Here is a 16,647-nt window from a genome sequence, read left to right on the forward strand (position 1 = left end):
TTTTAAATTTAACAATCTTAGAGATTTTTTTTTTAGTACATTAATATATTTTTACATTAAAAGAGAAAAAGTTTGGTTAAACCGCACAATGTGTAATCTAATTTTTTATTGAATTTGTTGTTCACGAAGTTCTAACTTAAAACCTCTCATTTTTAAATGAAAATGAATACTACTAAACGACACCTTTTGAATGTTTGTGGTTTAGTACAATTAAAATGAACTCATCTTTGCAATCTAATTTAGGATAATTAAAGTCACTCAGTACTACGCTCTGATAGTATTCATCTTCACTTGAAAGTGAGAGGTCTTAGGTTTGAATCTCGTGGATAGCAAATTCGATATTAGATTATGCTACCTATTGTTTAGCTTAGCCAAACCTTTTATTCCTTTAATGTAAAAATATCGATGTACTAAAAAAAAAAATCTAAAAAGGTAATTAATACTACATTTTTCCAACCCAAAAAAATGTTGGAAACGTATAAATACTTTTCGTAGTGGGCTTCGCTTTAATTTTATTTTGTTATGTCAGCCCAGACCAAATTAATCTGGGCTGGCAGCCCAAAGTGGTCGGATCCACACTCTAGTGGGTCGACTGCCGAGCCCATTCGACCCAGCAACCCAACCCAAATTACATTTTTTTTCCCGGTCCAGTAATACAAGTTACGACTACGTTCTCTGGCTTTTTTATACCTCTCGCTCTCCTCCCTCCTGTCTCTGCTCGAAGGAGGGCTTTGCCGCGCCGGCTCGCCCTGCAGTCATCACTCTTGACGAAACCCTAATCCTCAATTAATTTTGATTACCCAGCTTCTTCTCAATCTTCAAGATATTAAGAAGTTAATCACGCAATGGCTTCAGACGAAGACGATTTCGTGTTCTACGGAACACCGATTGAGCGGGAGGAAGATTTAACCAGTCGCAAGAAGAAGTCCGTTGCTGAGGCCTCTGGTAACTTGCGTACTCTAGTTCCTTGGAAGCAAGAGGTACGTATGTTCTCTTATCTTTTGTTTGGTTCCTGAGAAAGCTCGAGAAAGTAGAAACAATGGAGAAATTTCAGTGTTAATTAGTGGAGTGTGGTAATTGAGTTTTAATGTCAGTTGTGTTGAGCGTAGAAGTTGTATGTAATTGGAGGATTGGGTTTATAGGGAAATGTGATCAGAGAGAGTTTGCAATTGGTAGTTGTAGTAATGTGTTTGGTTGATGAGAAAGTTTGAAAAGGAATTTGAAAATGCGGACTTGGTTTGGGTGAACTGGGTGCAGATTGAAATGGGTTGATTTCCATTTTGAATTTTAACATGGAAGTTGATAGTTGGCCAAACTTGTATAGCAAAATTATGCTGAGTGATTAATGTGGGATGCCGGTTTTGTTTTCTTTATCAAACAAAGTTTATTATGCATGACATTAAAGCTTTGATTAAATTTCAATTGTGCTGCTCACTGATTGATGTTTAAATGAACGGTCTGGGTTTACTTTTCTGTTGACTTTTGTGTCTCCAGGTTAGAGATGAAGAAGGGAGAAGGAGATTTCATGGTGCATTTAGTGGAGGGTTTTCTGCCGGCTATTACAATACAGTCGGCTCAAAAGAAGGTATCTTCTCACTTTCCTTTGAACTAGAAATGTGTGATTCCTTTTCTTAAGAATATTCGAGGGTAGCTAATGGTTTAAGCCATCTGAAACAAACGTGCAGGGTGGACACCGCAGACTTTTGTGTCATCGCGGAAGAACAGAGCTGAAGTCAAACGGCAGGACATTATGAACTTTTTAGATGAAGATGAAAGAGCTGTAAGTTTGATCTTGGCTTTAACCTATTACACCTATTTCATTTACATTCTTCAACTTTGGGAATATATTGCAAACTGTCAATGTTGGAATCATCGCCTTTTAGAATTGGTAAATTATGTATGTTTATGCTTATTTGATGTTTAGTTATTGTAGTTATCTAATATAAACTTTACAACGAAGGGAGTGAAAACCTATTGGTTGGAAAACCATACAACCTTTTGCAATGGTTAGTTTCAATTATATGAAAATTCTCATCTAGCCAAAACTAGATTAAAAGTAGGAAATAGAGTATTTTTTTTTTCTTTTCTAATGTTGACTGTTCTCTAGCTCTTGAAAAATGATAGTATATTTATGTTGTTGAGTTCTTATAGATATCATATCCGATGACCATGGAGTTCTTCTAGATGATGAGGACTACTGCCAATGATTTTACTTTAGAATTAAATCAGTTTTCTGATTCTTCTTCTTAACATTTAGGAACTTGAAGGCCAATCTTTGGGGACGTCTATGCAGTTTGATACATTTGGATCTACAGCTACTGAACTTGCTCGTAAACAAGCTGAGAAGGAACAACAGAAAAGGTTAGGGTGTTGGTCAATTGCAATTCTAGTTGAATCAATAACCAAGTTGATAATACAAGTTAGTCATTTGGATGAAAATGATAAGGTTCTGAATGCTACCCCTTGTTGTACACTGTACCCTAACCTTTAGGTTCTAGAGAGTTGTAATGCTTTCATACCATTGCTGAACAAAATTAAATTCTTCAGGTATAAGGTTGTTTGAAGTGTTAATCCCACTTTCTCTTGGAAATTTATGGTGAGAGTAGAATAATAGCATTTTTAAAATGATTTTTCTGGTTAAATGAATAAGATTAATTGTCATATTTAACATAGATTTTCTTTTTTATATGTTAATAACCGTGACATATTTTTCTTAAAACCTTGTCCTTGAAAATAGTGTCATGCATTGTTTTCTAACTTGTTGATATCTTGTTTATCATGTATTTTAGGCCATCAGCTATTCCTGGACCAGTTCCTGATGAATTAGTTCTTCCAGCCACAGATTCTATAGGTTTGTTCCAGTAAAATTTGGGTCGGTGATTGTTCAAAAAGTTTTTTTTTTTTTTTTTTTTAATTATTAGTTGCACATCTCTTTATACCTGTTTGCTGTTTTTGATTAGGTGTGAAGTTGCTGCTGAAGATGGGATGGCGCCATGGTCGTTCAATCAAGGATTCACATATTGATTCATCATACGGTATATGTGGCTTGCAAATTCAAAATTGTTCTGAAATCAACTATTCTTGTATGGGTTGATGTGCAAGTATTATTTATTTTATGACTTGGAATTTAGAACATTAGTGTGAGGTTCTTTGCTATAAATTTAGATTTGGCATACCTAGAATACATGTAGCATGTGCGGGACTACCAGAATACATACAGTTTCATCTGATTGCTCTTGATTAAGGTCTTTCTTTCATTACTTACAGTCTTAAACTTTTTCATGTCCTTTGTACAGATGCTCGAAGGGAAGCGCGAAAAGCATTTTTAGCATTTTCTTCCAGTGGTGCAAAAACACAGCTTGCTGACTCTGAGCCTGTTCATGGTGACATGGAGGATCATATTGAGCTGCCTGCTAGTGATGATATTCAATCTTCTCAAAGCACACCTGTAAGTAAATTTTCTTTTCTATGTCAGTCATTCATTTGGTTTTGTTTTATTTCTTGATTCAGTATTTGGACCGTAATGGATAATTCTATTGCGTATTTGTTTAATTCATAAGTTAAGTCAGAGTTTTGGAGCTTGTTAAAATTATTCTTTAGGTATTTCAAATTTCTTTTTTAGGCAGTACACTTTTTCTCGAAGAGTTCTTGAGAACATTTTCTTTGATCATTATGATTTGTAATATTCTCTCTGTGCCTTACATATTTCCTTCAGGTTTATGTAATCTACCCAAAGCAGGACCTTCACGGATTAGGTTTTGATCCTTTTAAGCATGCGCCTGAGTTCAGGGGTAAGTGATTTTCTCTTCTTTTTACAGAAAACTGGGTCATATTTCTGTGATTACGAGCAATCTAATGCTTCCTAACCACTATTTTTTTATTGTTTATATTCAGAGAAGAAGAGATCACGCCTCTCTGAGAATAGGGGTATTGGATATATAAGTGCCCGTTCAAATGACAATAATCTTTTTGGCTTCAAGTGTAAGATTTATGATCCAGATGAAAAGCATTCCTTTTGGTGTTATAATATAGGGTTCTGTCCTAAGAAGCATAATTATGGCAACTTGGTCGTCGCGTATCCCCATCCCATACTTAATCGGATACGATACGCGACCAATACGCCTCCAATACGTATCGGGGTGAACTGATATGTCTTTTGACTAATGGATATGGGTGTCCAACATTTGGGATACGGTTACGTATCAGGCTGAGAAGGACTGAATTATAGCCTTCTTGCGCAATTGCAGATCAGCAGATCTGTTGAATATCGCGAGGAAGAAGACGGTAGCATCTCATAATCCTCTTTATTTTCACACATCTAAACGCTACAGTTTCAGTTTCATGTGTTGTAGTCAGTTAGTGGCCACTGCCACTCAGCCCAACCACAACCACACGTGTAAAGGTTAAAAAAAATTAAATGCAATTCCTTTCCAATTTGTTTGGTCTCCTATATATCTGTAAATATACCATAAATTATCTATAATATGCTTTTCTTGTATCTTATAAATTAGTAATATATACTTTCAATAGTAATGATAACAATTACTAAATGTTAATATATAATTTAAATTGTCGTGTCCATGCCGTATATATCCTAGTTTTTAATAATTTGTCATGTTGCCGTGTAGTATTGTATCGTTGCCATAACGGTATCCGTGCTTTATAGGTATTGTCCTCTTATTGCTTTTATTTGATTGCACGGATTGGTTTCTCAACTTATGATTGATTTATCTTGTTATTCATTAGCAGGAACGTTTGCTCCTGGTTTTGGAATTGGAGCACTTGAAGAACTTGATGCTGAAGATGAGGATGTTTATAATTCTGGTTAGTGTTATTGTAACGAATAATCAATCTTTGCAGTAATTATAGCTATTATAGAGTCATTGCATAGAATCGCTTTGTGTTTTTGGTGCTGGTCTTTTCCTGTTATGTTTTCTGGGAGAAACTACTGAAGATGTGATTAATTTAATCTATGCTTTCCCTTCTCCTTCATTCGGACCACAGATTGCTCCATTGCATTATTTTTCTTCGTTTTGCATGATATATCTTACAGCTTGTGATTTACTGGGTAAAGGGGTATAGTTCAATAGTGATTAGACCTGTTAGTCAGATTCATTTTGTGCTAACCAGATTAACTTTTTGTTTAAATATTATTCGTTATAATGCTCAAGTTTTTGCAATTTTACTTCTCGTTCAGGTTATGGATTTGAGGAAACTTATGTTGAAGATATTGATGATGAGCCTTCAAGATCAATCATGGATAGCAAGCAAAAGTACGTTCGAAAGGAACCAGGTGGTCTCTCTGGATTTAGACTTGCATCTAATTCGGACTACCAACATGAGAGGTAATCCGAGGTTTTAGTTTTATATGCATGTGAGTATGCGGAAAAGAGTGATCCTTCCGCTTGTTCATTTCTGACTACATATATGCTAACTATTACTCTGGGATTTGTTCCAGATTTGATCCTCCTGTAGTACCAAAAGATTTTGTACCCAACCATAAATTTTCTGGGCCTCTTGATAGTGGCTGCAAGCTTGGAGATCCTGGTCCCACAGAAGTCTCTCCTCCAGAGGATAGTAATCTGAAACTCTTAATTGACGGGGTCGCAACTTTAGTAGCTCGATGTGGTAAATTATTTGAGGATCTCTCTAGAGAGAAAAATCAGTCAAATCCCTTGTTTAGTTTTCTAGTTGGAGGGAATGGCCATGATTATTATGCAAGGAAACTGTGGGAGGAGCGGCAAAAGCGAGGCAATCACACCAAGGAGATATTGGATGGTAAATTGTCTCCACGAAAGCAGAAGATGACAGCAGAGAGCCGTGGAAAAATTTTAGGGGAAAGGGCTTTGGAACGAAGCTCCAAAGAGTCAAGTTCATCTGTTGCTTCTGAAGAGGCCATTCAGCTTCAGTACAACCTTTCAGATACATTTACTAAACCTGCATTAGATGTGAGTACAATACATCTTGCTTGCCTGCTTTCTCAAATGTTTTAAGCATCCAAGTTTTTTGCGAATCTAGATTGTAATGTCCTTGGTTTACTTAAGCATTGCCTTAGCTACCAATAGTTTTTCATATTTTTATGAATGAATGAAAGAAATGGGTTGTTTGTGTTGCTCTAGGAAAGTTTTAGATTTTCTCACTTTGTTTTATGTGTTGAATGTAGGGTGAGATGCTGGAAGTTGCAAAACCCTTCAACGATGATCCTGCAAAGCAAGAAAGGTTTGAGCAGTTTCTCAAGGAGAAATACCAAGGAGGACTTCGATCTACCGAGTCTGGTGGAGCTAGTCATATGTCAGAAGCAGTTCGTGCTCGTGAGAGATTAGACTTTGAGGCTGCAGCTGATGCAATACAGAAAGGGAAGTGGAGTAAAGAAAGCAAACTCTCCACATCACAGTTCATGGATTTTTTATCTGCTGGAGCCATGCAGTTTACTCCTGGGGGATCAGCGGTATGTTCTGCTGGTGCTTTTTCAGATTTTGGTTTTGTAAATGTATACTCATATTCTTTATATAATTAATTATTTGGTTTCTTAATTTTTGAAAACAGCAAGCCAAAGATACTCAAACTGAAAATTTGATAAAAGAGGAAGTTCGCATAAAACGCACAGAATATCAGTGGCGTCCTTCACCTATTTTATGCAAACGTTTTGATCTCATCGATCCTTTCATGGGGAAGGTACAGTTGAATACTCTTCTCTATAACTCCTCTCTCTCTCAACATTTTTCTTATCACCATACCTTAAACATATGATACTGTCGCATGCAGCCACCACCAGCTCCACGGATGAAGAGCAAAATGGAAACTCTGATTTTTACATCAGATTCTGGAAAAGACACAAAAGCAGAAGAAACTGTAATTGTAAAGAGGGACTACATCCCTGTTGTTCAATCTAATGCCCAAGGAAAAAGCAAAGATGTAGTTGACGAGGAAAGCGCAGTTGAGGTTGAAGTTGAAAACGTCGAGAGGCCAGTTGACCTTTACAAGGTGCTTTAAACACAAAATTCAGTGATTTGTTTTTACATGCATACGCAAGACGTAACATATGACTTCATTTGTGTGCAGGCTATATTTTCTGATGACGAGGATGATGCTGAGGATACCTCTGTTTCCAACGGGGTTGGTAATCCAGAGAAGAAGGTTGAAGCAGCCACTACAACATTAAACCGTTTGATCGCAGGCGACTTTTTGGAATCCTTAGGAAAAGAACTAGGCCTAGAGGTTCCCCCTGAGCTGCCCTCATCAACGAACAAAGCCAGAACTTCTTCGCCTCCCAAAGGAGCCGGTTCAGGATATTCCAGTATCCTGCCAGTTGATAATAAGCCGCCTTCCACTCATGAGATTCCGCGCAGACCAGAAATTTCTCAAGAGGCTCCGCGTGACATTGCTGAACCTTTCAATGGTAACTTGACGGGTAATTTAGCGAGAAGTAATAGCAAAAGCGCAGAGACGGGTGCTTTGGGGAATCAGTTTGACAAGATTATATTCCGAAAAGCGCATCAAGATGATAGGAAGGACAAAACACCCTCAAGGCAGCACCACATTGTGGGCAGCAGTTCACCATCAGAAGATGAAAGGAGCAGAAAGTGCTCTAGGGGACATCGGCATAGACACAGCGATTCAGATAGCGATTCATGCAGCGATCATCAGGACCGTCACCGTTCTAGGTCTAAGGGGAAGAAGAAAGGATCCTCTCGAGAAAAGAGCAGTGGTAGCAGAAAACACTCGAAGCATCATAAACGTCGAAGCAGAGACTCCTCTGAGAAGGAACGTTCAGAATCCAGGAGGGACAAGCACAGAAGGCGAGATTGAACGCGACGTACTACTTCCTTAAACAGTGGAACTATTTGGTCAAGGAATGGAATGGCGGCCGTATGACAGCCCATGTTCCGTTGGCGCTCGCCTTTGGAAACTTCTAATTGAAATTAGATTGTTCTTGGAGAGTAGGATTCATCTTGTATGCATAATGCATGTAAGAGTTTGAAACATTACTACAGTTTGGATGTAATGTTATCTTTGGGCCGGATCCCCTTCTCATAATCCACCCAATCAGGAATTCGTACAATTGAAATTTGATTCATCTGCTACAAATAGGGGTCAACTTTAAATGTTATAATAACTTTAGCCGTTTGATCAATTTTCAATGGCACAGATTTCCTGATTGGGTGAATTAGGGGGAAGGGATTCGGAGAGCCCATGGGAGGAGGATTCTCTCCCCACCTAATCTCTCACCCCTTCCCTCCCTTCTTATTTAAATGGTCACGGTTAAGCCATGTCAACGTCTTGTATTATTTTTTTTATAGAGATAATAAGACAAAAAAAATAATGTGTAAGATGAGGGGAGGAAAGGGGATGAGAACAAGAGGGAAGAGAATCCTACTCCCTCCCACGAACCAGAGAATGAAAAAGTTGGTATATCTTTAGCAAATCTTTAGCAAAAGAAAACAAGGTGCATAGAAACAAGATTCGTGGACGGTTATATCTCTATCTCTATCTCACTTTAACTCGTTACGTAGTTCTTATTTAAGAAAATTAATGAAAATGGTTTAAAAACTTTGAATTTTAACTATAGAGGCAAAATAAAGGGTAAAGTGAATAATAATATGATTAATTTTTTTTAGTGTAAAAATATAATTTTTCGTTAAAGTAAACAATACCGGAAGTTTTTTTTTGTTAAAATTCTCTTTTTATTTCTTTGTCATACTCATCAAATGCTGACATCACGGGTGAGACAGAGAACTGAAGATATTTTTAGTCGATTACGTTCGAGAATCTTCTTCTCTTACTTTTGGTAAAGTAGAAATCTCTCAATGAAAGAGAAAGGGAAAAAGACTTTGTCATTTACCATACGGTCCATTTAAACAGAGTAATTATAATTGTTAGTCAAACTTAACAGGCAAACCTGTACTGATTAATTAATACAAGGTAATTTGCTATTTCAACTCCTCAAATATTATCTCAGTTCGAATTGACGGCCTGAATTATGTTTTTTGTAAATTAATCATTTAAATTATTTAAAATCAATCAATTAACTTCTTATATAGTTAGATTCGATAAAATTTTATTGGCATAAATGTACTCTCAATAGTGATTCATGTGCTTTTCACGCGTCAGTATTTGACGACAAAGTGAATTAAATTTTATCTAATCAGTTAAGATTTAATTAACTAATTATTAATAGTTTAAAAAGTTAATTTACTAAAAAAATAATTCAAAACGTTAATTTCATTAAAATAATAATTCACGGAGTTAAACGACAGTTTACTCTTGATAAATATAAGAGCATGTTAACGACAGACGTTTTTAATTATTTTTGGTCGCTCTCATTTTTCCTTTTTTTATTTTGCTTGTTTCCACCGATAGCTCCGTTTCAGTCAGCTACCACTAGCTTTTCCTTCCATATCACATTTTTTATTTGCAGGAATATTTTAGCTTCATTTTTATTCAAAAGATTCCAAGTTACAATAATATTTTTTCTTTCAGAAACAAACATTATTATCCATACTAATGAGGAATGGGTGAGTTTAGCTTTACAATAGGCTAATAATAATGTGGTTAAAAATTGCATTTGGTAAGAATCAAATCTAAGACCTATCACTTATAAATGAAAAATCACTAGACTGTAGAGTTAGGTGGCAAATTACAATAATATTAATTAGATATGATTTTCACAAATTTTTTTCATTCATACTATTCATTTTTCAATTGTTGAATTGAATATAGTAAAGAAGAATCAAATGACATAAATGATCATAGATGTGCAAAGGAGAAAATGTTTTGGGCTTTTTAGTTAAAATGATTCATGAGATTGACATAATTCTTCACTTTTGTCTCTGATAATGAAAATTGATATAAGTGGTTTATGAGTTTGACAAAAATATCCTTAAAAATGTGATCACGGGATCGTTCACGTGACAATTTAACAAAAATATTTATAATTTTTTCATGGAATGACTAAAACAAACTCATAGATCATTTATTGTCAGAGACTCAAATGAAAAGTAAGCCAATGCTAAAAAGCCAAAAAGTCCCCTATTATTAATTTCTTTTTAGAGTTGTTCATTTGTCGTACACATCCTTCTTAAAAGAAAAAATTACATGCGTTGTCATGTGAGAGAATTTTACTTTTCTTTTTTGTCATTTTTTGTGAGTTTTATTTTTCTGTTTTGTCAATATTTTAATGAAAAATTAATGAAAATGATCTGAAAACATTGAGTTTTAATAATAAGGACAAAATAAAAGGTAAGATGAATAGCACCATGATTGATTTTTTAATGTAAAAATGTAGTTTTTCATTAAAGTGAATCGTAAGTTTTTCGTTAAAGCTTCCTATTTTTTATTCAATGAGAAAATTAAGCTTAATTAATTATGGACAAATATCTTTACAGACCTTCTAGAAGGCTTGATCCGCACGCCAGGTCTCTCTCTCCAACGAATAGTTTTTGGCAATTGACAAAAAGTCGTTTGTTAAATGCCCAAGATATAGAGCTGTTGAATTTTTATACAGCAGTTTGCTTCACATAGCATTTTAAAGGTTGAAACCATTCTTTGAATCTCTTTCCCTTTCATACAATTATTAATTAACAACTCGCAGCAGTTGAGTTTCCCCTCTCTCTCTCTCTCTCTCTCTCTCCCTCTCTCCTATCTTACGTTCAAAGTTTGGTGCTTCTCTAGCTACAAGTCAAAACTGGCAAGCTAGCCATCGCACAGCTGCTTCACAAAAAACACAGAAGGAATCGAAAAATAAATAAATAAAAAATAATCCGAAAAATAAGGTGAAAAGCACAGTTGAAGCAATGCCTTCTTGTCCTCTTTCATAAAGTTGAAGACTTTGTGAAACTTGATTGCAAAGTTTCAGTCTTTTTCTTCTGGGACTTCAGAATTTTGGCACAGCAAGTTTTTTTCCTGCTGGGTTTGCAGATCATTCTGTTTTCTGAATTGGGTAAGTTTCTGTTTCCGAGATTTGTTCTCAAAAACCGGTTCTTGGGTGGATTGAGAAAATTGTTTGACTGGGTGGGGGATTGTGGTGGCTGTGTGCACCCGTGTATGCGTTGAAGTGGTGGATTGAGCAAAATGGGAGGTGGGGGTAGAAGAAGAAGAAGGCATCATTTTGGCAGAATCCATGCTTTTTCATGTGGGAAAGCTTCCTTCAATGGCGAACATTCACGGATTGGCGGCCCTGGTTTCTCGAGGGTCGTTTACTGTAATGACCCTGAGTGCTTGGAGGCCACGGTTCGGAACTACGAGGGCAATTATGTCAGAACAACAAAGTATACACTCGCTACATTCTTGCCCAAGGCAATGTTCGAGCAGTTCAGAAGGGTTGCCAATGTATACTTCCTCATTTGTGCAATTCTGTCTTTTACGCCGCTTTCGCCTTACTCCGCCGTCAGCAACGTCGTCCCTCTCGTCGTCGTGATCGGAGTTACGATGGGGAAGGAGGCTGTTGAAGATTGGAGGAGGAAAAAACAGGTATACTTTTTATGTTAATAACATGTTTGGTGTATTTTTCATGTCGTATAACATGTTGAGAAAACTTCATTTCGACTTAAATTTTGTAACTTTTATCTCATTTAGTAATAGGGTTGATTGTTCGGGGTATAGAATGTTCGTTTAGATCTTCGATTTTAGTTTCTGAGTATCAAAATTTAGAACTAATCCATGTTTAGAAACCAAAAGACTAAGCTCAGAGTAATGACAGGCTAAAACAATCAACCATGTCAATAACTGCGACCAAAATTGAAGAAAATCGAGTAGAAGAGAAGTTTTCTACGTGTCATGTCTTTAAGAAGGACAGGGCGTCCTGGATTTGACTATATTTAGTGCTATTAGTAATGGTAAAACAGTTTTGTAATCTAGTTTGTAAAACTGTGATCAGGACATTGAAATGAACAACCGAAAAGTTAAGGTGCATCGTGGTGAGGACACTTTTGAGCATACCAAATGGAGGGATTTGAAGGTTGGGGATATAGTGAAGGTCGAAAAGGACGAGTTTTTTCCTGCTGATCTTATCTTACTTTCATCAAGCTATGATGAAGCGCTTTGCTATGTTGAGACCACCAACCTTGATGGGGAGACTAATTTGAAACTAAAACAAGCACTGGAAGGAACTTCTAATCTGCACGAAGACTCGAGCTTTGAGAATTTCAAGGCGGTAATCAGATGTGAAGACCCAAATGCAAATTTGTACTCATTTGTTGGCACTATGGAGATTGAAGATCAACCGTACCCTCTTACGCCACAGCAGCTTCTTCTTCGGGACTCCAAGCTGCGAAACACGGATTTTGTATATGGGGTGGTAATCTTTACAGGTCACGATACAAAAGTTATGCAGAATTCAACAGATCCTCCTTCTAAGAGAAGCAAAGTTGAGAAGCGGATGGATAAGATTATCTACTTCTTGTTTTTCCTCTTAGTTCTGATGTCTTTTGTTGGGGCAATTGTCTTCGGGGTTAATACTAGTAAAGACCTGGATGATGGGAAATTGATCAGATGGTACCTCAGACCAGATGATACCACAGTTTACTATGATCCGACAAGGGCACCGCTTGCAGCAGTTTTGCAATTTTTAACTGCCATTATGCTGTATAGTTATTTGATCCCCATTTCCTTGTATGTGTCAATAGAAATTGTCAAAGTTCTTCAGTGTACTTTCATAAACCAGGATGTGCACATGTACTACGAGGAAACTGACAAGCCAGCCCGAGCGCGCACTTCAAACTTGAATGAAGAACTTGGCCAAGTTGATACTATACTTTCAGACAAAACCGGAACATTAACTTGCAACTCAATGGAATTTATCAAGTGTTCTATTGCTGGCACTGCTTTCGGGCGTGGAGTTACAGAAGTTGAGAGAGCTTTAGCTAGGAGAAAAGGCGAGGAGTTGACAGAAGAAGAGATCCATGCTGAAGAATTGAGTGAAGCCACATTGATAAAAGGCTTTAATTTTATGGATGAAAGGATCATGAATGGCAAATGGGTTAATGAGCCTCGCGCAGATGTAATCCAGAAGTTTCTGCAGTTACTTGCAATCTGTCATACTGCAATACCTGAAGTTGATGAAGAAACGGGAAGAGTATCATATGAAGCTGAATCACCAGATGAGGCCGCTTTTGTGATTGCAGCAAGAGAGTTTGGGTTTGAATTTTATGAAAGGAGTCAAGGAAGCATCTCATTGCATGAGTTAGATCCGATTTACGGAAGAAAAATTGAAAGGTATGCTTCTTGCTTTTCAGTTTAGCTGCTATATGACATATGTTATTCTCAAGCTATTGTCGAATTTTCATAAATAAATATTTAACTCTCTACATTTTCCATTTTTCAGAACTTATAAACTTTTGAACATATTGGAGTTTAGTAGTTCAAGAAAGCGGATGTCTGTAATCGTGAGAAATGAAGAGGGAAAGATACTACTGCTATGCAAAGGCGCTGACAGGTCTGTTAACTTACTCCTTGCTAGTCTAATTGAGTTTCTTGATAATCAAATGAAATTGTGTTTGTTGTTTCACGCATTATATATAATATGCTTATTCCACGAACAGTGTCATGTTTGAAAGACTTGCAAATAACGGAAGGGAGTTTGAAGAGAAGACTAGGGAACACATTAACGAGTATGCTGATGCTGGTTTGAGGACTTTGGTACTTGCTTATCGCGAACTTGACGAAGAAGAATATGATGAGTTCAACAAAGAATTCACTGTGGCCAAAACGTTGGTGAGTTCAGATCAGGAGGAAATTGTCGAGGAAGTTTCGGAGAAGATCGAGAGGGATTTGATTCTTCTCGGTGCTACTGCAGTTGAAGACAAACTTCAAAATGGGGTGCGTTTTAATTTTTACTGGTAGTCTGGTACTGCTCGTAATGACTTTGTTGGAGATTTGTATAGCATTCAAGACTAAATATATTTTTTTTCCTTTTGTTCTTTTCTGTGTTGAACAGGTTCCCGAATGCATTGACAAGCTTGCTCAGGCTGGAATTAAAATATGGGTTTTGACTGGAGATAAAATGGAGACAGCGATTAATATTGGGTACATGATTAGTGAACAGTTTTGTAAGAGAAGATGGATTTCAGTATACAAATATTTATCACTGCATACCTTTTCGCTTGCTTTTTCTCTTTCCAGATATGCGTGCAGTTTGCTTAGACAAGGAATGAAACAAATAGTAATAAGCTCCGAGACTGCAGAAGCTAAAGCATTAGAGAAGGTGGAGGATAAGACGGCAGTAACCAAGGTAAACCAAATTTCTTATGCAATATTCTTCTTTCTTCCACTTCAGCTATCTTATGGCGTAATATGTGATTCAGGCTGTAGTGCTGTAAATGGATTATAGATTCATGTTTTAGTTATTGCATTGACGCTTAAATCGGACTTTTAACATGCTAGGGTTCGAAACTGTTCTCTCTTGGCTGATAAAATGTCATGCTGTGAGAGTTTAATGAAACTGTGCTGATCTACAGGCATTGAAGGAAAGCGTAGTCCATCAAATAAGTCAGGGGAAGGCCTTGCTTGCTGCACCAGAAGAGAACTCTGAGGCATTAGCTTTGATCATTGATGGGAATTCCCTCACTTATGCCTTAGAGATCGATGTCAAGGACCTCTTTCTAGAGCTTGCCATCGGCTGCGCATCTGTTATATGCTGTCGTTCATCTCCCAAACAGAAAGCACTTGTAAGTTTTTCCCCTTTGCCGCCACTAAATAAGTTCCAAAAGTATAAAATCATTTTCTTAGATATAAGGTTTTGAAAAGAATTGAGTCCTAAATAGTTCTATTTGAAATAATGCAGGTTACAAGGCTGGTAAAAGATAAAACTGGCAACACAACTCTGGCCGTTGGTGATGGGGCAAATGATGTTGGAATGCTTCAAGAAGCAGATATCGGAGTTGGTATCAGTGGTGTTGAGGGAATGCAGGTAAATTCTTAACAAATTGCACTCATCATCTGTTACTTGTATTTCAAATTTCTTCCGCATGATGAATTCTGACTTATCCTTTCTGCCAATCAAAAATTTCAGGCAGTCATGTCAAGCGACATTGCAATTGCACAGTTCCGATTTTTGGAGCGCCTGCTACTTGTACATGGCCATTGGTGTTACAGAAGAATCTCATCAATGGTAAATTCTTTTCTTTCTAGAATTCAAATAATAGCTTATCTTTTTATCTCATTTTCTTTGTATTAATCTGTAATACATTCAGAAGCTATTCTGGATTCCATCATTCTTGTTAGGCAACTATTAGACGTCAAAAACTTTAGTTATATGAAAGCTGACATACACCACCTCACGCGCAGTCCCATCCTGCACTTGGAGAGAAGAAAATACGGACTTGTTATATTTAGAATTTATATGTACAATTATAGTATATGTTGTTGACATGCTTCTTTTCTTGTCTGACAGATATGCTATTTCTTCTACAAGAACATTGCTTTTGGCTTCACCATTTTCTTCTATCAGATCTATGCTTCATTCTCCGGCCAAACTGCATACAATGATTGGTATCTGTCACTATACAATGTCTTCTTCACATCACTTCCAGTGATTGCCTTGGGAGTTTTTGACCAAGATGTCTCGGCCAAGTTATGTCTCAAGGTAGGTTCTCCTTACTTGAAAAGATAACTGGAGAGAAATTCATGAGTCTTATTTGCAATCAGAAATATAGCATATGATCCTTTGCTGATCTTTAGTCTCTCTCTCTCTCTCTCTCTCTCTTACAGTTCCCGCTATTGTACCAAGAAGGTACACAAAATGTCTTATTTAGTTGGCTCCGAATACTTGGATGGGCAATGAATGGGGTGGTGACTGCTACCCTAGTCTTCTTCTTCTGTATGGTGGCAATGGGCAGTCAAGCCTTTCGTAAAGGCGGGCAAGTGGTTGGCTTGGAAATCTTTGGTGCCACAATGTACTCATGCGTGGTATGGGTCGTCAACTGTCAGATGGCGCTGTCCATCAACTACTTCACTTACATACAACATCTCTTCATCTGGGGTGGCATTGTGTTCTGGTATATATTCCAGTTGGCATATGGAGCCCTTGACCCCAACATATCGACCACTGCGTATAAGGTGTTCATTGAAGCCTGCGCACCGGCTCCATTTTATTGGTTTCTCACGCTGTTTGTTCTGGTCTCTTCCCTCCTGCCATACTTCATTTACGCAGCCATCCAAATGCGGTTTTTCCCAATGTATCATCAGATGATACAGTGGATAAGAACAGATGGGCAATCAGATGACCCCGAGTTCTGTCAAATGGTGCGGCAGAGATCCCTAAGAAGCACAACAGTAGGTTACACAGCCCGCATCGAAGCAACATCTAGACGCTTTGGAGAGAAGCTCGAGGGTCATTAATCAGCGCCCATGTTTTCACATTCCTATCCAAAGAATGTACATTATACCAGTAAGAAGTTTCTTCTCTTTTACATAATGGTTCAAGAGCGTCTTCCCAGAGATGAAGGGTTGAGTCGAACCTGAAGCACTCGTGTCCTTCCAAGGTTTTCGCTTAGGATAGTTCGGTTTCCAGAAGCTCCAAGGATCTAGCTTTAATGTTCATGTAGAGAATAGTATAGTCAAAATATTGTATCATGTATGATGTATCCGATGTATCATAACACACAATGTTCAATAAAGAAAGGATTAGCGAATGTTTGAGACTGCTTCGGA

The 16,647-nt window shown here is 37.3% G+C and overlaps 2 protein-coding genes across 3 annotated transcripts; both read left to right on the top strand.

The window, feature by feature from the left end:
* Positions 1-668: 668 nt before the first annotated feature.
* On the top strand, positions 669-8,037 carry LOC137712857 (G patch domain-containing protein TGH-like). 2 transcript variants are annotated; one of them, XM_088684238.1, is made up of 17 exons: positions 717-980; positions 1,495-1,585; positions 1,686-1,780; positions 2,258-2,361; positions 2,548-2,596; positions 2,790-2,851; positions 2,961-3,035; positions 3,297-3,448; positions 3,716-3,791; positions 3,895-3,981; positions 4,747-4,824; positions 5,198-5,345; positions 5,459-5,948; positions 6,164-6,448; positions 6,547-6,675; positions 6,766-6,984; positions 7,063-8,037. In XM_088684238.1, exons 3-17 carry the CDS (start codon positions 1,764-1,766, stop codon positions 7,807-7,809), a joined length of 2,718 nt encoding a protein of 905 aa, XP_088540364.1. In that variant the 5' UTR covers positions 717-980; positions 1,495-1,585; positions 1,686-1,763; the 3' UTR covers positions 7,810-8,037. The 2 variants fall into 2 exon arrangements, with proteins under 2 accessions (XP_068308132.2, XP_088540364.1); XM_068452031.2 differs by lacking the exon at positions 2,548-2,596 and having other exon boundaries at positions 669-980.
* A 2,425-nt stretch (positions 8,038-10,462) lies between these two features.
* Positions 10,463-16,628, top strand: LOC137712536 (putative phospholipid-transporting ATPase 9). The gene is made up of 11 exons (XM_068451616.2): positions 10,463-11,469; positions 11,876-13,212; positions 13,322-13,432; positions 13,539-13,815; positions 13,934-14,022; positions 14,119-14,227; positions 14,454-14,663; positions 14,780-14,905; positions 15,008-15,106; positions 15,389-15,580; positions 15,706-16,628. Exons 1-11 carry the CDS (start codon positions 11,071-11,073, stop codon positions 16,333-16,335), a joined length of 3,579 nt encoding a protein of 1,192 aa, XP_068307717.2. The 5' UTR covers positions 10,463-11,070; the 3' UTR covers positions 16,336-16,628.
* The last annotated feature ends 19 nt before the right edge of the window (positions 16,629-16,647 follow it).

This window comes from Pyrus communis, chromosome 14 (assembly GCF_041283825.1).
Source record: "Pyrus communis isolate YQ-2024b chromosome 14, ASM4128382v1, whole genome shotgun sequence".
NCBI classification, from domain to species: domain Eukaryota; kingdom Viridiplantae; phylum Streptophyta; class Magnoliopsida; order Rosales; family Rosaceae; genus Pyrus; species Pyrus communis.

Excerpts from the sequence above, each read along its gene's own strand:
- LOC137712857 (XM_068452031.2), top strand. The coding sequence starts at position 846 with ATGGCTTCAGACGAAGACGATTTCGTGTTCTACGGAACACCGATTGAG. Across the intron at positions 3,449-3,715 it reads AATCTTCTCAAAGCACACCT|GTTTATGTAATCTACCCAAA; the intron begins GTAAGTAAATTT and ends TATTTCCTTCAG. Across the intron at positions 3,792-3,894 it reads GCATGCGCCTGAGTTCAGGG|AGAAGAAGAGATCACGCCTC; the intron begins GTAAGTGATTTT and ends GTTTATATTCAG.
- LOC137712536 (XM_068451616.2), top strand. The coding sequence starts at position 11,071 with ATGGGAGGTGGGGGTAGAAGAAGAAGAAGGCATCATTTTGGCAGAATC. Across the intron at positions 14,664-14,779 it reads CTCCCAAACAGAAAGCACTT|GTTACAAGGCTGGTAAAAGA; the intron begins GTAAGTTTTTCC and ends GAAATAATGCAG. Across the intron at positions 15,581-15,705 it reads CGGCCAAGTTATGTCTCAAG|TTCCCGCTATTGTACCAAGA; the intron begins GTAGGTTCTCCT and ends TCTCTCTTACAG.